Source organism: Pyxicephalus adspersus, chromosome 1 (genome assembly GCF_032062135.1).
Source record: "Pyxicephalus adspersus chromosome 1, UCB_Pads_2.0, whole genome shotgun sequence".
NCBI lineage: Eukaryota > Metazoa > Chordata > Amphibia > Anura > Pyxicephalidae > Pyxicephalus > Pyxicephalus adspersus.
Window position 1 is genome coordinate 149,546,589 of NC_092858.1, and position 21,607 is coordinate 149,568,195.

Below are 21,607 nucleotides of genomic sequence, written 5' to 3' on the forward strand. Positions count from 1 at the left end.
TGTGAAATAGGCTTTTCATTTACACCAGGGGGACCTTGTGGGAGGCCCCTGAGTGCTTCAAATGCTCAGCCCAAACTATTGACCTGTTAATCATTAGTAAACCCTGAGAGTTCCTATTTGGTTCGTATTTGTCATTGTGTTACATGAATACAGTTGAATATGGTGGGCTATATACAATTGTATGTCACTGTATACTGAAAAGTTTTTTTTTCTTCTAATCTCATTAAGCTCATAATTTCTTATTCATAAAGAGTTTTTACTTCTTTAATGAGACACCAATACCTTGCCTATGCATGTTGAGTATAAGGAGATTGCCAATTGCCCTATATAGGAAAAGTGACAATCCCTCAGGTGCGCCTTCTGCAATAAAACAACCCCACCTGCCTGCCCACAATCTAAATTAAAAAAATTGCAATTTGGCAGGTAAGTTTTTTTTTTTTTATTGCCTTCTACAATATTGAACCTGCCTGCTCATTTTTTTTTTATTTTGACTATGCCTAAAGTAAATCTATACCCAAAAACAAAAAATGTAATATATTGTGGTTTATCAGACCTTGGTTTTGGCTTTTTCAGGCTTAGAACATTTCAGCAAGTACTAAAATATATCTGTTTATCTTACCAGGATTTCAGTGTCCTTGTACTGTGTACTTACCTATGCATATAACTGATATTACACACATACACATTATATATATATATTATATAGTAGTATAGTATGTGTGTGAGTGTGTATGTATGTGTGTGTATATTAATATATATATATATATATATATATATATATATAATTAGATGATGGGTGAAAGAAGATTTAGTATTCTAAATCAGGAGATCAGCCTAGTGACAACCATGGCTCCCTCCATAGATACAGTGGACTAGATGAACACATCCACCTCAAAACAAGAAATGTGCTTTTTGCTGGTTTAGCAGTGGGGAAATCAGGGAAAAATACTTGTTAAAATAAAATAATACAGGCTACTCATCAATCAGTTAAGCACATCAGTGCAAAATACATCAAGGTTGTCTTGTGGATGAGAACACTCTGTGCCTGCCTTTTCACCATAAAGCAATCATGAACAAAAACATGTATATTTTATTGCAGAACTAATAGTTTTGATATTTTCCAAGTCCCCTGGAACAAGTACAGATATATGTAATTTAAACAGTCATGTATGTACAGAATATTCCCAGACTGTAAAACAAGGGAAATTAATCCAGACAGCCAGGCAACTGGAAATTTTAGAAGTAAACCCGCAACTGGAGCCCATGTTTTTCTCCTATGACAGGTCTTATGACAGCTGCAATGTGTTGATCCCCCTAATAAAACAAATGCCCTTAATCCACATACTGAAAGTCAAAGCGTTAATAGCTAAAACAAACAAGATACTTGAACAAGACCCAAAGGCTCAAACAAAACACTTTTTATAGCTAGGGAGAGTAAAGTATAGATACAACAGGGACAAGTTAGTAGCAAGTGCATTAGTAGCATACTTCACATAATTGCAACATAATCCATGCACATTGTAGCCATGCTGAGAGTTTCATAAATGTGAAGAGGGCTCTGTGATTAGGAAACTGCAAGTTCCCAGTGTATACGTCATAGAAAGAATATGTTGTAATTGGGGAAATTTGTCACCTACCAAGAAAGTAAAGGGTATGAGTAATTATACGACAGGTTAGGTAAAAGGCAAAAATGACGACAATTTTCAACATATTCATTAGGTTATGGAAACACTTCAAACAAATCCTTATAGTTTAATCTTTGCATTTGTTTTGGGTTGCATTTTTTGAAGGTATTGTAATTCTTTTAGTCTTAAACGAAATGTATAATTATTAAGCTAAATATGCTAAAAGTATGCAAAAAATGTGCTAAATTATGAATGTATTATTATTATGCTAAATTATTGTTTCCTGAGATTAATGATCGTGATGGTGAAAACCCAGCATCTGTACAGCGGTCCCCCAATGTTGTTCATCAAACCATCCTGGCAAAGCAATGAACGACAGAACAAGGGTGATTGCTGTACTTCCTTACAGAGGAGAGCACACCCAGAAGTGCCCCATTGTGCCCTGCCATGCTACACGTCACCGGGCTCCTCCATTCTTCTTGTTCTGTCCCTTACTGTTCTGTGCTAATATTGCAGCCCCTATCAGCACAATAGTCCAAACCACACAACCACTGAAAACAAATTCAGTACAAGCACTTTTGCCTTGGTTACAGTTGTCTTATAACATAAAATAAAACATTTTTTGGTCCTTCATACTGTAAAAGGGTGAACCTAATAACATAACCACTAGTGACAGCAAAGGTGAGAAAGGACAGATAAGAACCATGTTTCATTCCGATAATGACATCCAATATTCAACAAATTAACAAATGGTGCAAATACGAGATTGGATTTTCTTTACTTTGATTTATTGGTTATAGATTTTCTCTCCTTTATATTGTCTGGTATTTGCAGTTTACTCAGTTTGATAACTCATTACCCCTGCCTTACTAAAACCCCTTCTGGATTGGAACAAACCTGCTGTAAATGATCTTTGATCATCACATTTGGCTTCTTGCAGAAACAATTACATTTGAGGAGCCCAATCACATTATCTAGTTCATACAAGATGTGATGGGATCATGTAATTCTAATTCAGAAGCCAAATTGCCGTTCACTGCAAAACAAATTGCACAAGAGAGTGAATTTTGAAGGGTAGCTATGAGAATGTTTTACCTTGTGGAGTTTACAGAACTCAACTAAGTACCCTTGAAATCTAAAATGGACATTTAATACAATGTCACCATCTGGGCAGTTAAAATGTAAGTCATCAATATATATATGTGTGTGTATGTAAAAATGTATATAATAAATATATATATATATATATATACATACATACATTTTCATTTGAATTTTATACAACCTATCACAGTTAAAATTGTATCTGAAGTCATACTGCTTTCCTAGTCAATACTTTGTTACAATGTTACTCCCATCCATAAGAAATCAGTGTAAAACAGAAATAACTGAATGTTTCTAAAACCTCTTGTCTGTAGATGAAGATTCAGTGCAGAAATGTAACAGCTATGTGCTGAATAAGTAATCTGTGTTTTTGAAGGGGAAGACAGGCTAGACAGTTGTTAATGTTTTTATTACCAAAGTTTTTGTAGTATGGCACCAGTCTATGCCAGGTAATCATAATGTCTGTTATTTTTTCACATGTTTAGATAACCTGTTATACCTTTTAGTTCATTTGGTCAATGATTATGACAATTCAGAGGCCACATTTCACCTGAATTGCATTGTGCCTTATTTCTGTGGATGCAACATACATCCAAAGTTGTAGACAAAGCAGGTCAAATGCAGTCCGTTCTTGTCAATAACTGCAATTAAATGCTACATTTAAATAGAGATTTACATGCAAATATATCGGCTATTCAAATACAGTTGAATAGCACATGCAGTGTTTGAAAGGAGATTAAATACTTTCTCTTATATTGCTGGGGACTTCACAACAGTTAGAATTTTACTTTATTTAAATCATTTTATGTAACTGCTATCACACCCTGTAAACCTCTTTATTCGGTTGGGGGGGGGTCCTTACCTTTATGGTGTTTTTTTTTTACATCATTGACATATCTAATTTGTACAGGGCAGGCCTCTCTGGGACCTGTCGTTGTGCAGCAGTCAGTTCCCAGTTATGTTGTGCAAAGATCCCAGGCACTGGAATACATAGGTTTTCCTGCACTGGCACTTCCCACCAAGGCATGCCATAGCCACCTATGATAAGGATTTCTGTCAGTTCCAAAGACCTTGGGTTTGCCTAAAATGACTTTACCACCTTGTATGATAGCAACACAAAAGCAACTGAAAGCATCAGCAGGTGACATAATAATATTAAAATAAACAAATGTATTGAGAAAACATTTGGGGAACACGACATATGAAAACTGACATTTTAGTAGAATTCCTGGTTATCAGTGGAGACCAATAGGGAATTCATCATGTATTCCTCTCTCAGATTTCTGCGTTGTGACCATGTTTAAATTCCTAATCTCTAAGCACATCTTCCAGCCGCCTCGTGCTAGCCTTCTCTACACTTGGGGAAAATCATATTTTCTAACATTAGTAAACACTGGCTGTAAAACCTATAAAAATACCTGTAACGCGTGTTACGGTTATCCCATGTCAGCTTAGTGTGATAATTTACAGTAAACCTCTCAATTCCAGATCAATCTCATAGTAACCTCATTCTTTGGATGGAGATCTTTTATGTATTCTGGGTGATTTTCTCCCAGAAGCATAAAGACAACTGAAGGCTTGTCATTGCTCTGTTACAAGGATTTTTTTTCTAGTGAGTATATTTTAGAACATATAGAAATAGAAGCTCTTGGATTCAGCAGATGTCATAGTAATGCCAGTCAATCCCACCCCTGGCTCACTTCTATAATAGAGACAGTGTTCCAGGGTGTCAGGCAGCAGGTGCCTACAGAATGACTAGTTGTCCTATATGCCAGAAATGATCCTGCTCATTAAATGGTGCTATTCAGGCCGCTGGAGCAGACAGGGGTTTGTAGCATGCTGGCTTTGCCTAAGCAATAGCATTGATGCACATCACAACAGTCTAGCTACCTAAAAACGAAAAATAAAGTCTTGAAATGCTGGCGAGACTTTAGGGCGCATCTTAACACATTTATTGCAACCTGTCAGAAGCATAAGTAATAGTCATCTGCACAATCCATTAATACCATCAAATATACAGCACATAGAAGGAATCACGCCGTGCATGGGATGTTCAATTAGCTGCATGAATGCAAATCCTATTTTATGTTTTATGCATTGGCACAGAGCTGCACTTTTATTGTAAGCAATTGTTGCAGAATGGTGATGGGGTGTATTGCGGACTGTTTGCTGTATCTTGATACCACCTCACCTTGCCATCTTTGGTTCCAGCATAGTGGAGGAGGACTGACAAGACATCTGTATTGGTGTCAGGGATTTTTATACAAGGCTGTGAGGACAAGAGGGAGGACAAAGAATACCATGATGCATACACAGAGCTGGTGCACTGACTGTGACTATATGTTCCCTTCTGCCCCTCCTGTCCACAAGCTCAGACCCCTACATACCTCACTAATGCAGTCAGTGCATTCACTACCCACTGATACCAATACATTAGGGGAGCACCGTCCATAATTTTGATTTCAGGCCCAGTGATTTCTAGCTACACACCTAGTTTTAGCTTCTATTTTTAAATATTTTGTGTCTTATAATAACACCTCATTTTTATCACACAGCTGCCACACACTACATTTGCTATATCCTCACAATTGCCTTTAGTCTATTGATGGTTAAAGGGGGAAAAAAGGTTCAAGTTTTCATGGTTTGCATGCTGTAAATCATCCTGGTTTCCCCTTCTTTTGTTTTTCTTTACTGGTATTGGCTAGTCAGCTGAAATTTAAATTGGCATAGACATTGGATGCCCAAAGTTTGTCTGTCTTCCTGCTTGCCAAAAAGGTAAAATGAGCATTAGTTAATAGTCTGTGTCAGTCGAGACCAACAACAAAAACATCTCTGATGTGTATGATTATTACTGGTTTCCCTGGACAGGGGAAGAAGTATCCTAAAAGGAGACACAGACAATAACAACTTTGTTCTAATAAAAGCTCAAAACTTTAATGTTTCTGGATAAGAGATAGCGTTAAAAGGTGTTGGAACTTAAGGCTTTGCACACAGTGTGTAGACAAGCTAAGCATTTGCAAAGCTTCCTGGGTGTGTGGGTGTGTGTATGTATGTATGTATGTGTATATATATTTATATATATTTACATGTACATAGATATTACACAGAACCTTCCATGAAATGGACAAGCTAATGTCCCTAAAACAGTCATGTAACACATTATTATAAGTGTATTCCTGGTTGTAGATGGAGATATGAGCACCTGGGAATCCCTGTTGTAAAGATAACAGTCATTATATAGGAGGGAAGGCTATTTGGCATGCATCTGATGTGTAAATATGGAGATACTCATTTTCTGTTGCAGACAGTCTCTTTTAGTTCACCTGTTGAACACATTGCTAATTTATCTCATGTGCTTAGAGAACTGGCTGACCTCATTGATCATTGTCACTGCACAGGGTCCAGGCATTAACGCTAAATGTTAATATAACCCTTTTTGAGGACAGTGATACATGGGCTTATAAGAGCATTCACTGGTAGGCCAGTTCTGTACATTTTTGAAAGCCACTTATAAGACAATTGTTAAAACATGTTTTCACCTTAGTTAAAGTAACTGTCAGCATATATTTGGCACAAACCCATGATAATGGAGACAATTATGGACTGTCTGAGTAGGAGAGGAGGCAAAAACAATGTATTAATAAATCTTCTATGTTTTCATTACGTCTCCAGAGGAGTCGAAAAATCTTGGTTTGGGTGCTCTGATGTAGAGTGAGCAGGGAGTTTCTAGAAGTTGAGGAGAAGTTAAAAAGATATATATATATATATATATATATATATATATATATATATACAATATATACACAATATATATATTGTATTTCTATACACTTGTATAAAAACTGTATATATATTGTATTTCTATACACTTGTATAGAAAATGTATATATATTGTATTTCTATAAACTTGTATAGAAATTGTAAATATATTGTATTTCTAAACACTTGTATAGAAATACAAGTGTAAATCCTTGTCGCTGCGTTCGATTATTGATTCTCCTTCCTGAAGGTGACCTGGGCTGGCCATGAGATTTGTATTCATCTACGTAAGTCACTTGACAGCTGTTTATGGTGTAGATTGTGACCCCTGAGAAATGAGATTATTCACAGTGGAAGGTTAAAGGACCTCTAGCTGCATCTATGAAATAATAGATCGCTGCTTGCTATTCAGGATTAAAAAAAACAAAATTCAATATGCTACACAAAGGGATTTCAACACTACCTACAAAGTAATTTAATATTGATATCTGTGTTTCTGTCCAGTTTATCATTTATAACCTATATTTCCAAACCACTAATCCTGTGTTGATGTATATTTGAGGTGTTGCCACAAAGATTTTCTGTTTTAGGACAATTTTATAATACTATTTCAATATTTAAATATTTCAACTCTCGTAGCTTTATGCCACTTGCAGACCACAGCAATTTGTACATTTTGTTTCTGTTCAACAAAAACTGTGTTATTAACCTAACATAAAGTAGTACATACATTTGGCCTGCCTTATTAAATCTCTCCATGACTGAAGAAGATAGACTTTTATGGGTGAACCTGGGTGATTCAGCAACCACTGCTGATTGGAGAGTTCCAGGGCTGTTTGATTTGATGCACCAAGAATTCTTTAGCTGACGTGACCCTAAATGTTAGTTGTACTTTAAAGTCATCTTATTGTGTACTTATGTTGGCAGATATACTGTTACCAGAAGTGTTCATATTCTCATCTCTGTGACATATTAAGAACAAATACCAAGAGTGCTGTAGAATAACTTGCAGAACTGTTCTTTTGGTATTGTTAGGTTACCAAAATAAGTCAACCAATCGGTTATCAAGTGTTTCCAGTGACCTTTACCCCCCCCCCCCCATTATACTCACTAATAGCTACATTGCTATTAGCATCAATATGCACACCTAATAAATCCAAGCATGGATCCACACTTATCCCTGTGTTCCAACCATAATGATTTAAATGCAACAAAAGTAGCAAAAGTCACCTAAGCAACATGCTAAGGAGAAACCATTATAATAAACACGCATTATTGGAGCGCAGTCTTCATTTTATATAGCTAATTATTGACCGCTATTACAAAAGGGTCACCTGATTAATGTCCTTAATATTGATCACATCCTCTGTAATTCTTTTAACTGATTTGCTGACAAGAGAACTAAAGGAAAACCGCTTACAATAGGCTGCTGAATGAGGAATGATTTGGCTAATAATATAGGACTGACAACATACCCTGAAATATATTCTGCACAGTGTCTTCTCAATTCTTTTATTTTATTGCCAGTGGTTTCCTGTGTTTTGAAGGGTGATAATCCATACTAATGCATACTTTGATATCTGATCTCGCTTCTGGACTGGGGTGAAAAGCCCTGAAGAGTAATACCACTTTTGGGATGGTAATGCTGGCAATTCAGCACAGTATTTTGGCCAGTAATGCCAATGAAATGTATCATTGCTTATCACATCACATGTCATTATATAACGCCATTATACAAAACTAGATATCCTAAAGGTCATAGATTGCCAAATCACTTCAATGATTTATTACCAAATATGATGCTTTACTAACATTCAGATTATAGCCTAGTAGGGAATTTTAGTAAGCACGTATTAAAGAAGCTCTCCAGAATGTGAACAATAACTTCAGTCTGCCAGTCAAGTTGAAAAAAGAACAATCCTGTCCAGGCCAAATAAATCTATTTTTGAATAATGTTTTCCTGTTTCACGTTTGTAAACATAAAATAGGACAGCCTATTCTGGTCATCTCCTTTTGCCTGCCTGGAAGCTAAATAGGGGGTCTGCTTGCTATAATCACAATTGGTCCCATTAGTGTAAAGAAGAAAAAAATCTGCAGGGTAAAGTTGCAGGGCAATCAAGTCACTCCAGCAGGAAATGGCAATTCAGTAGGTGTTTTGCACACAGAACAGAGTTGTCCTGGTTACAAGGAAGTAAATCTGGACGTAAAACTCTCAAGGAGCAGAGGTTGTTGAAGAGTTGATGCACAGAGCTGGTTATTCAGTTTGTGTGCTTTTCCTGGGTGATTCAGCAAATGTAGAATGGATCTGGTCCAAGCGTGAAAACATTTGCCAACTAATAGCAAATTATTTAAAGAAGTCAAGGTTTGCTCTACGACCCGGGTTCACCCATGATAGTCTATCTTCTCTGATCTTGGGGAGCTTTAATAAAACGGGCCTCTTCCTCTGTACACAGTGAATGGAGAGGGAGGGAGAAGCACAATGACACCTGCAAGCTTAAAAAATGTGTAAACCAACCTCCAATTTACAGGTGATTACATGATTTGCTGTGCTGGAGATTGCATGATCAGGAATAGGTCTTGTGTTCACTAGTTCCTGTGCTACCCTACCAATAATCAACCTGTAACTTTACAGATTAGGCAGTAGTTTGCTATTCAAGATGTTCTTCCAAAAGCGTACAGTATTTAGGGATGTAGGTACCAGTCTACTCTGTTTAAAACCAGACCAATTTATTTTTAAATTACCAGTTTCCATGCATAGTTATGACATCTTAGAACAGAAAGTATCTAGGGACACAAAGAATGATTTGCTTGGCTCTGCTCACAATCCTAAAATGTGGAACACTCCCTTATTTTTGCAATTTTCAGTGTAATGAGAAATGTAGATACTTTCTGTTCTAAAGAGGCTTTATTGGTTACCACATTGGCTCAGCTGTTTTGGTTCTATTTGATTTTTAGACATTTTACATAAACTTAACAATAACAAAACATAATTAAACAACTTTTTTCCTTTGCAGGTACAAGAGCCTGGTCACTGGAAAAAGAGCAAGAACCATTATCGCCGTCTTCTGGATTCTGTCCTTTGGCATTGGCTTAACTCCACTGATGGGCTGGAATTGCATGGAAGGACACTGTGTTTCAAATGAAACCATATCTGGCCGCAATAGAACGGTTTCCTGTTTGTTTGAAAAAGTGGTTACAATGACTTACATGGTGTACTTCAATTTTTTTGGGTGCGTTCTACTTCCATTGTTAATCATGCTGGGGATATACATTAAGATTTTCATGGTGGCTCGAAAACAGCTGAGACAAATTGAACTGAAATGTATCGGTGCTGACAATTCAAGGACCACTCTTCAGAAGGAGGTGAATGCAGCCAAGTCCTTGGCCATCATTGTGGGTCTCTTTGCTTTTTGCTGGTTGCCCATCCACATCTTGAACTGCATCACACTCTTTGCCCCTGGCCTCACAAAGCCACAATGGGTCATGAATGTGGCCATCATTTTGTCACATGCTAACTCTGTGGTCAACCCCATCATATATGCTTACAAAATAAGGGACTTTCGTTACACTTTTCGTAAGATTATTTCTAAGAACCTTGTCTGCAAGAAAGACAACTTCTCTAAGTTTCCTAATGGCAGCATTGGTGGGCAGACACACAGACAAACGCATATCAGCAGTGTTAGCACAGGCAATGTTTTTATGTGACTTAATAGACTCCTTGGTGCCTTGAACTGGGTGAAGGAATCTTCTGTGGTTTGGTTTCCTGGGCTTAATATGTGAACGTAATACTGAGACCATGAAGGTTTTCCTGACTGACCTCTTTGCTGCTGCACTTACAAAATGTTCACCTTTTACTTTTGCTATGAAGGTATAACTGACATTTCCAGTCTTCTCTGCACTGTTAGCAGTTTTATTAGTTGAAAAAAAATGGGATACCTACTCATCAATGTATGTAATACATTTAGTAACTACATTTAAAAACATAGAGGGCTTTGCACATAATCCCCAAAGTGGTATTTTCACATTTCATAGAAAAAACGCAATTAAAATGTTTAGAACTGAAGGAATGAATTCTCCATAGCTACGTACATTAGTTTTTTAAGGATACATCATATAACCAATGTCATATATGTTTGTGAATGTAATGATCCTATCTTTAGATTCATTATATTTTTTTTTAGATTATGCATATAGTTCTATCTGTCATACTTGTCTGACTATATGCTGAAGATTTCTAGTGGTCTCCTATGCATACAGTAACAATATATGTAAAGATAACCAGGGGGAAACATGGAGAACATTGTCACCTTCAGAACATTGGATAGTGGTAAAGTCCAACTATACCCCTTTAACACACTTGATATGAAAGAAGGATTTGTAGTAAGTATTATTGCCTGCTCTGTTCCTTTATTCTTCATTGGGCTTTTATCAATTATTATACATTAAACCCAAGTAGTAATTTTTATTTTCTTTAACTGATGCCATGTGCAGAAAATATCAAACTAGTTTTATTTCCAGACTGCTTTTATTAGCAATTTATTACAAACTAGTCTGTGCAACATACTAAACACATCATTGTAAATGTAACTGCCGAAAAATACCCATATCCTGCATTTATCAAAGAATATCTGATTTTTGGCGCCCTAAATCAAACATCGGACATTTGTTTTTATTGAGAACATAATGCATTTTAATAAATGCTCACATTGCCATTTGTGATGCAGTGTGCTGTGGTGGACAAATACAGGACATGGCATGCAAAAGTAGTACATGATTTCCTTAAGGGTAAAGCTTAGTGGAGCATTCCCAAGGCACATTTGGGGTGTTATTACAAAAAACAAGTTTGTAGCCATTGAACTGTTTAGACACCATACTTGTCTGCATGTTCTAGGTCAGTGGTTAAGTGTAACAATGACATCCTTAAAGCTTTAGTTGCTGACTGTTCTAAAATGTGCCTGGCTGTTATGCTGACCATATGTCTTTATTGCCCTGAGCCACTGCCTGGATCAAATATGAGTAACAAAGACATTACTCTTATTTTTCTGACCTGCCTATGTCTTCTCGATTTGTGATTCAGAAAGAACTGAAGCATTGGGGTCAAAGGTTTGAATCTTGGCAAGCATGGAGTTGGTTTGTTCTTCCTGTTTGCGTCCTTCCACAAACCAAAAATTACTGGTAGGTTAATTAGTATTCCCTAGATGCCCCTGGGCTATTGGTTGCGTGTGTACGTTGGAGCACAACAAAGGTTAGAAAACAGGATCTACTGTGTTCGTCTTATAGAAGAAAAAAAACACTTTACAAATGGTATTTTATTCTGATAAACAATATAAAAACCAGGCAACTGGCATTTGGAGGTCAGCCCACTCATTTCTCCCAGAACTGATTTCCTCTAGGAGTTCACCAGCCTATTTGGCATCTCTACATGTTGTATCTATGTCAACCGTTTAGCCAAATAAGATTTTCCGTTTGAAACATTAAATATTTTATGAGACTATTTCAAGCAAAAAAAGGAACAAAACAGGCAATAATGATATTTACAAAACTTAGGGTTTTCCATTTTTATATTTCAGCCAAGGATTTGACGTTACTGCAGTTCTTTATAGTTTTACATGACAACTGTGGTTTACCAGCATTAGCCTGCTCAGAGAAACACTACAGAATCATTCCTGAGTGTATGTACAGTGCAGAGAGATCATGGTCCCATGCAAGGATGAACAACTTATCCTAACCACATAATCTGCTTTCTTTACAGCGACTGGACCAGGAAACAGAATTAGCTGGCTTTGTCCTGCATTGCCTTTCAGCAGGTTGAGTCTAGGAACAGTGTGCTGCCCTCACATCCATGAAGGCCTAAATAGACTGGAACCAAAAAAAAAGCAATGCTGGGACAAAGTCTGAGGGGAAAAGCACAATTCCTAAGATTCCAAAAAACAAAGTCTACAATTTGCTGTAAATAGATCTATATTTATATATTTGTACTATTTTTGTGTTGCAGAAGGAAACCTTGTAAATGATGTATAAAACAGAGCAGATCATGGGGTTCAAAACCATTGTGTGATTGAGGACATGTCTTTTGTAAACTTGTGTTAAAGACAATCTGAGGTTCACTGCTGTGGTGAAGGGCTACCCATTTTTGACAACGAACTAATTGCTGGTTACATTATATGAAGAAAATGGATGAAACTGCACTGTTAATGGTGGTAAAGGGAACAATACATAAAATTCAGGCTGGTAATACTGAAAGATGAAAAAGAATAATAAACCAAGCCGCAATAGTACAGCTAAACATTACAACAAATCAGAATTAGGTTTACTCAAATCACTGAGAAATGATTGGTTGTTTTTATTCCGGGATCAGGCTTTTGGGCGGTCATACATATCCTTGTTTCATTAGATAGGACTTCCAGGTGACACTTTACTGGTCAAATATTCCATTCTGGCAGGTTCCTACAATCATACAATAATCAACCCATTTGCTCATATTTATTACAAATAAATCCTTATTTCCAGTAACAGTGCCGGATTTCTAATGTCAATGAATTGTTTTCTCTGTGAAACATCACTGATTTTCATATAGGCCAACTGCCTAGGATTTTTAGTTTCTTACATTTTCTTTTGGATTGTTAATCAGAAACAGTCATGATTAAGCTTATTCAAGATTTTAAACAATTAGTCTTGTAATTTTGCACACATTATTATAAAAAAACTATTTTTAGGCCTTTTGTCATCCTGACACTTCATATTAAGTAGCGCAGAAAATGATACAACAAACAGGTCCAGTTCCAACCAGGGGCTTGTGCAAGAAACATTGTCACTGCATGTATCAAGTATTTTCAAAAACCTTTTTGATTACAATCATGAAGACACTTTCATCTTGATTTTCCACTCACAAAGTTTAACCCAACATGTGGATTCTCCACTGTCAAGTCCACAGTGAAGTTGAGAGAACAGTTGAATAAAATGTGATGGATTGCTCATCACTTTAGGTTATGTGTCAGGGACATCTGAAGATTGATAGTTGCTACCTTGAGCTCACACTGTCTCTACTAACTGCTAAAGCTCAAAAAACCTGTAGTAAAAAGCATTGTACTTACTAGGAATGTAGACTCATGTGCACGGATACTGGGTTTGAGATCAATGCACTCCAAGACTGGAGAAGATAGACTGACATGGGTGATGCAACAAACCTGGAATAGATTTAAAAATATATATATTTGCTTTTTAATAATTTCAATGTTCAACCCTGGACTAGATTGATCCCAGGTTCTCCCATGATAGTCCATCTTCTTCAGTCCTAGAGGGTTTTAACAAATTAGGCCCACTGTGTGAGGTCCGGGACGTAACTGTGAGGCATCAGGTGACCATTGACTCAGGGTGAAGTGTAAGTTCTGTAAAATAGGATTGTTACAGTTAAACCTGCACAACTTTCATAATTTAAGCCTTGCTATGGCTGGTTTTGGTTAACAAAGCAGTGCACCGTAAAGGCAATGAGTGATTAAATGGGCCTATCCAAATCACCCTGGAACTAGTTGGTGGCCATGAGACATTTAGACCTTTTTAAAATTTAATATATCTGACATTTCAAACTGAGCACAGGGAAACGGACACATCTATATATATTAACATCATAAAGCACCTGAGTTATGTGATCATTTAATTAGGTTTAAGTGAGTAATTTTCATCCAATACCTATAAACACAATTCAAAGCTAAGCCAGGTCTACGGATGCCTTTTAGCCAAAAACATAACAATATTTCAGCATGAAGAAATATTTTTTGTACAAAAGAGCAGCCTGAATTTTATGTATAGTTTTTCCCTTGAAGGGAAACATTGCCTGTAAAATAAGATCAGTGTTCCCAATCTAATTCAATGCTTTAAACATATTGCCAGTTTCAGATAAAGCCACCTTGTTTATCCTACCTGATGCTGCAAAACTTGAGAAATGACTTGACTACTTCATATGAGGTCTGCAGTCAACTATATGGCTGCCTCCAGTTAAATTTTGTTCTTTTGATAGTCCAAGGCATTGTCTAAGAAGTTATTTTACTATGCATATTTCAAAAGTATAAGCCTTACTTTTTGGTATTGTTCCCTTTAATCCTATAACAGTGCTGTTTACATGACACTCCAAGGCTACCTTTTGGAAGCACTGAGATGTTGATTGAAGGGCACATATATCAAATCACATCTATCAGTGCAGTCTTAATCCATACACCACATTTCAAAACTTCTAACTTTTTTTATAATGTATTTTCATTTGAATACTGTGATTATTTTTTTGTTTTAATACTGTACTGTTTTGCACTTTAATGGAAAAATGCAGAATTTTACAATATTTGTAAAGGATTTGTTGGTTTTAGTTATGTACATTCCGTGGAAATATACAAGCTATATATGTGTCAAGTTGATTTTTAAATATAACTTTATTTTACATAAAATGTAAATGAGAAAAAAAATATTGGAAAAAATGCTTCATCCACTGTATGTTTTGTGTACTTGTTTCTGCAGAGAGATGTCAAACATAACCCTGTAATGTGATCTTTATCAGAAAATAATGACCCAATGTCAGGGGTCCGTACAGGCTGCAGTAGCTTCAGTGGCACAATGTAGGGACTATTTGATGTTTAAAGCGACTGTGGCTCTATAATTGTTAAAATAAAAGGATTACTGCAAGGGAGACATGGATTACTCACCTCTCTTACTGCCCATGCCACCAAAAATCTACAGTGGTAAAAAAAATAATGCTGGCTGGAGATTCTGCAAAAACCAGCATTTCATGGTCCCCTACCATGTGCTGTGGTTTCTCCGACCAGTTTCAACACCGCTACAGTTGGCGGATTAAACCACTGATCATAGCAGGGGGAACAAGAAATGGACAGTCCCAGAAGGGTGCTACAGGCAGCAAGAAAAGAGAATATATTATTTTTTTTTTTTATATTGAGGAATCATTTTAGAAATAAAGTCGCTTTAGGGATTTTTTTTTTTTTAAATTGAGAAAATAAAATTGACCTTAATGTGATAATGTTGGACATTCTGGAACATTCAGCACAAGACAATATTTCTTACCTTGTGATGTTCTTGTCATTACTGTTTTGCACACACTAGAAGCATTGATATTGAACTTTTGATATGGGATGCCTCAGATCAAGAAGATTTATTGAAGGAAGAGAAGCCACCTTGCCTTAAATTGATGTTTTAGGCAGAACAATCCATATAATGCGCTGTGGACAGTTCAACACAATGCTATTAGGCTTTTTATCTTTTATGTACTACTATAAGCACTAACAATGTTATTGTATATGTGACAGGTGAAAAAAGGACCTTTACTAAATATATACTGTTGTCTAAATGATGTACAAAGCTATAGTATGTATGGATGCTTAGAAACATGGTCACCTTATTTATTAAAGTGTATTTTCCTCTACCTATGTATTTAGGCTTAATTAATAAAAACATTCAAAGTAAACTCAAGTACAATGCGTAGTATCCATATTAGCCAATCAAAATCTTATAATGTTTCAGTTTGGTAAAGTGAATTCTGATTGGCTGGTATGGGTTATGGCACTGTTTAGTAAAAAAAGCTAACAGATCTCCAAAGACAAGAGAATATTTATACAGGTGAATGACATTTAGGTGATGTTGTTTGTTCTCAGTGCCCCAGCTTGCTGTGTTCTCCATAATGGCCAAACTAATGCAAAAAAAAATGGCTACCTCATTTAAAGTGGAAAGTTATTCTGCCATATCTGCTTCTTCCAAAAGTAGCCCCAAAGCAACTTGTCACTTTCTGGAACTGTGCCGTGATCTGCCGCAGCTATGTGCAAGAAATGGTTCCTAATCACTTCCATTCACTTGAACGTGAACCTGAAGGTCTATGTGTTTTCACTGGAACACTCCTAAAGTGTATGCAGACATACAGTAATTGTATACCTTGAAGTCACATACTGACTTTTTAAATAGCAACACAAAAAGCAATGATGTGTAATGACCAATTAGAACTGACGTGTACTGTCAGCCCTGCTCCGCTCTCTTCTCCTAGATTTCTATGACATAAGTGTGAAGTGTTCTGTAATCCAGAAGGAGAGAATGTAATCAGAGCTGACAACAATGCTTGGGGTCTTAATAAAGCGGAGGCATTGTTGTTATTGCCAACATACACTTAATAAATAAATTTTATATATATATATATATATATAATTATTAACATTTACTTATAATTTTTAACTAGCCCAATTCCGGACTCCACGATGGAGCAAACAGTTTAAGAATTGTTCTGTTTTACAGAAATCAAGTCTCTTGGTAATTCTAAGTGTAGATAATACTGGGACTCCCATCAGTCTAACTGTTCATTAGTTTTCACTTTCTGAAGATATTCACATCATAGAAAACATAGCTGTCTGTAGGGTCACTTGCCCTAAGCCCGATTTGTTCTTGCAAGAACAGCACACATAAAGGGCTTATTTAATAGAAGAAAGAGTAATGATAAACCTATTTTTGAAGTCGTATTTATATCTTACTTTTTGGATCATAATGTTTGCATTACACAAATAGGTGTCTCCATTCACACCTTATTTATGTTCCAGGAAATGCAATTTGGATTTGCATAGTTTAATCAATTGCCTGCAAATAAATATACATTGATAACTAGTATGGCTGCATTCCGTCTGCATAATGTATTGACCTTGTTTACACATTGTGTAGGTGAGTGAAATTATTTGCCATGAACTAAATACCTTCAATACATCAGATCATAAAATTTGCTCAGCTCATAAAGGTGAGAAACTATGTGTAAATACCAGGTCAGATGGAATCATTGTAGAGTACTATTTTAATTCCAGAAAGGAAAGGAAAGCTGGGGATAGAGTGTGGGTGATGCCTTTAAAAGTCATCCAGCACTTGAGAAGATGCACTGGATGCCAGTATCTATTTGTATGCTGTAAACGGTATAATCCGAGAGACAATGGGATGCAGTTGATGCCTTTAAAGGACTTGAGAAGGTGCAAGGAAAGCCTGAATAACATTGTTGTCCATGTTATGGACATTGCCTGGGAGACAATACAGGATTGAAAACATTTGCCAACTATTGATTTTTCCAGAATTTAAGAGTCCTTATAAATTCCTCTATACTGACCCAATATCCTTAACAATGTTATCCGCTCTCCGTCTTATCTTGTGTGAGCTATAAAAACCCAGCCCTATGTAATACAGATGAGGCGTTTGTTGTCCAAGTCAGGAGAGCAACCTATGGTGACAGCACTTCTCCTTCCTCAATACCACCGTGTATAAAGTGAAGTCAGTAAGCATTGTTACCCAAGTACAGAAAATTTGTTACTGGCAGGATTACCAGGTGAAAACTTTGCACTACACTTCGGTGACAGTCAATTTACTGTTGTGTCTAACAGACTGTAATAAAGTAAAGACTCCAGATTGATTTTGAGGCTTCATTTAAGGTCCAGAAACACAATCAGCACCTCCGCAGTAATAGATAACCTGAAATATAGAGTCTGCTTTTGCTGTTCTCTCATCAGAATATGTGTAAAAATATTGAATTTGTGCATGTTTGTTCTAGGTACAGGTAGGTCAAACCACGGGCAGCCACACTATTAGCCATATTCATAAAATCCTGAACAAATCAGAAAATGATAGTAGTCATCTGATGTGAGTCTAATACTTCTGTCCTTACTTCAGCTCACAAACCATCTCAGGCTCTCCCAGTCAATTTTACAGAAAAGCTGGAAAGAATAGGGGGTTTTGTTAGAAGCAGGTATATTTTGAAGTGCTCAAACTGCCACTGGTCAAATGTTGGATGGTTTCATAACACAATTCACCCTTTCTGGCTTTTTATTTGGAAGGTGTGAAATGTCTGTCTTGGATGTCCTTCTCTAGGAAATAATGGCTCCTTACTGATACCTCCGGTTACTTTTAGCACTGTAATGCTAATAGTGTGGCTGCCCGTAGTGTATGTGGTTGTGCCTGCAAGAATTCATACAGCATTTCACAGATTCTGTTTCAGCAGAAAAATCACCATTGTTTTGTGCTTTAGACACAGATACTGACACAGATACACAGATATAAAGGATAAAGCTTGGATGTCATCTGTGACAAGCATCTTAAGCCTTCCAGGGAAAGTTTGATCAATGTATAAACAGTGGATCTTAAGTATGCCTGAGGAATGAATTGTCTCAGAAATTCTAGTCTGCCCATAGAAACCAGATTTTTTTTCTATATTTATTTAGAGCAGTGGTTCTTAACCTTGTTGGAACAACTGAACCCCACCAGTTTCATATGCGTGTTCACCGAACCCTTCTTTATTGGAAAAAAAAAATATGATTTTTACAAATTCAAAACATAGGTATACAGTGAGGGAAAAAAATATATCTATTTTGAAAACAAAAAAGTTCTATATTTCGAATAATAATAACATAATAATGAAACTTACTGCAAATCAGTGTGACTTCTGCTGTTGCCTCCCAGAGACCAGTTCAGGAATGCGCGGCTTTACCCTGGCAAGTGCCACTCTCATGTCATTTTCGCAACAAAGTCTGTTCCTTTTCTTCGTTTTTATGTCCAGCATCTTCGAAAAGGATTGCTCGCAAAGATATGTTGTAACAAACGGTATGAAAATTTCCAAAGCTTTCTTAGCAATAACAGGGTACGTTACCAATTGTTGACACCAAAACGTTGAGAGCGTTGTTGTTCTGAAGAGTTCCTGTTGAACCTGGCTCTGCTGAATTTCAATGATTTCATCGAGGTATTCATCATTGACATCTGTTGTCTCAACACTAAACGTGAACGGCTGTCTCACCCATGCTGGATATGACTCTCTTGTAGGGAAGTATCCGTCGAGAGACTTTGCAAGCTCATCTAAGTGCGTGGCAATAGTTTGCTTCAGTTCCGCGGGTACAGAAATGTCTCCGATTCCAGATACATCTTCGATCTTACTTACACAGTTGTCTAGCAGGGGAAAGTTTGCGAAGTTATCGTTTTCTGTTCGTCGTTTCCATAATGGTAGCTTTTTTTGAAAAGCTTTCAGGTTTTCTTCCGCTTCGATGATGTTGACTCCACCACCCTGCATCTGCTTATTGAGATGATTGAGAGCTGCAAAGATATCAGCCATGTACGCTAAAATAAGAATGAACTCAGAATTTTTGAAGCAATCTGCATGACAATGTTGCTGCTCTTGCAAAAACAGAGCTAATTCCACACGCATGACAAAAACACGATTCAGCACCTGTCCCCGGGATAACCACCGAACGTTAGAATGGTACAGAAGTACCTCGAATTCAGATCCCATTTCTTTACACAGCTCCTTGAAGATGCGGTGCTTCAGAGCATTATTTCGCACATAGTTCACGCATTCCACAACAATTTTTAAAACTTCTGCCAGTTTTGGAGGCAAGGTTTTTGTTGCCAACGCATGCCTGTGCAGAATGCAATGTGTAACAATGATGTGTGGTGCATCGGCATTCACTAGCGCACCAAAACCAGATTTTCTTCCGAGCATGGCTGGAGCTCCGTCCGAGCAAACTGCAGAAACCATATCCCACGAAAGATTGTTGTCTTTGAAGAAATCATCCACAAGTTTCTTCACATCAGTTGCCTTACTTGTTGTTGTAAGAGGCTTGCAAAATAAAAAATCTTCCTTTATCACGTTGTCTTTCACATAGCGCACGAATACTGCAAGCTGGCTTAGATTGGAAACCTCTGTGGTCTCGTCGAGTTGAAGGCTGAATTTTGCCGGACTTGAAATCAGATCTGCAACTACTTGAGCCAAGATGTCTTTGCTCATGTCCTCTATTCTGTTGCTGATGATGTCATTTGAAAGAGGAATTTGAGATAACTGAACTTCAGCCGCTTTTCCCAGCATGATATTCGCCATCTTCAACACAGCTGGTTTTATGAGTGTTTCACCAATGGTGTGTGGTTTGCCCTGCTTTGCGATCAGGTAAGCAACTTCGTACGATGCTGTGAGGATCGGTTTGTTGGTGGGTACAAAGCCGAGAACAGGCAGAGTAGCCTTTTCATCGAATCTTGCTCTCTTCACCTTGAATTCAGCGAGCGTTGTGTTCTTGTATTTTCCATCTCCATGCATCTTAAGGAAGTGTTCCCTTAGTTTTGCCGGAGCTAGACTAGAATTGCTCAACTTGGCATTGCAAATCATGCAATTAGGACGCTGACTACCATCACGTTCCGTTACACATGTGAATCCATATTGTACATATTCGTCCGACCACTTTCGTATTTTGCTCGACATACTTAGTATGAATGGATTAAAATATTAAGATCACACGACGTACTATCACAGTTACAATTCGACTACTGTGCGCATCAAATCCCCTGCAGCACAGATTGGCCAAGCGATGTTGCGTGATCACCTCCAGCCAATTATGGACAAGCGGGGCGTATCATCACGAATCATAACCGCTTGGTGTGATTTGACCTCCGCCGAACCCGCGAGACTGACTCACCGAACCCCTGGGGTTCGGTCGAACCCAGGTTAAGAACCACTGATTTAGAGCCTCTTTTCACCCTGAGGTTTTGACAATGTTAGAATGCGTAATAAGTTATTTTTTTGTATCACTTTGAGTGTCCAGCACGTCTTCAGATTCTCCCTCCTGAGCAGCATTCCAAGAATATGGACTGCTCGGCTGAGCTCCATTACCAGTAGTCTCCCATGTCTCGCTGCACCAAAAAGCATGTTTTTTTATTGTGAGAGGAACCTGACGCACCTACAAAAACCCACACAGAGCATTGCCTATTGTATTTCCCATAATCTATATTAAATTTAAAAACCTGGCAGGAGAAGTGGCCTCATCAGATGTGCAGGCGCAAGTCCTCTTCAGCCTCAGATCTCCTCCATCTTAGCAGAAGGCGGAATTCTCAAGTTTTATGTCAGATTTATTACTAGTCTCTAAAAATGGATAAAGCATTGCCTTTTAAAACTACTGTATGAGAATTTTTCAGGCTTCCTTTGCATCTTTTCTATTATTGGACATTATCCATGGGAGGCTGCAAAGCAACAGGGGAAAACAAAGGAAGGGGTTCTCTCACAGTGTGCAAATAATAAAAATGTTAAAACCTAAAACTATCAAGTATGTTTTTAAAGGGTCAATCCTAGAAAG

General features: G+C 37.3%; 2 protein-coding genes across 2 annotated transcripts in view; one reads left to right on the plus strand and one right to left on the minus strand.

The window, feature by feature from the left end:
* Positions 1-15,954, plus strand: part of ADORA2B (adenosine A2b receptor) — a 46,661-nt gene extending 30,707 nt beyond the window's left edge. Inside the window, exon 2 of the mRNA XM_072430910.1 lies at positions 9,503-15,954. Coding sequence (XP_072287011.1) covers positions 9,503-10,193 — 691 coding nt within the window. The 3' untranslated portion in view covers positions 10,194-15,954. The remainder of the gene's footprint in view (positions 1-9,502) is intronic.
* Positions 15,955-18,930: 2,976 nt separating this feature from the next.
* LOC140335265 (protein FAM200C-like) lies at positions 18,931-20,739 on the minus strand. Its single transcript, XM_072417811.1, has one exon. The coding sequence runs from the start codon at positions 20,737-20,739 to the stop codon at positions 18,931-18,933; it is 1,809 nt and encodes a 602-aa protein (XP_072273912.1).
* Between the last annotated feature and the right edge of the window lie 868 nt (positions 20,740-21,607).

Bases quoted from the DNA above. Each gene is read 5' to 3' on its own strand.
- LOC140335265 (XM_072417811.1), bottom strand. From the start codon at position 20,739: ATGTCGAGCAAAATACGAAAGTGGTCGGACGAATATGTACAATATGGA.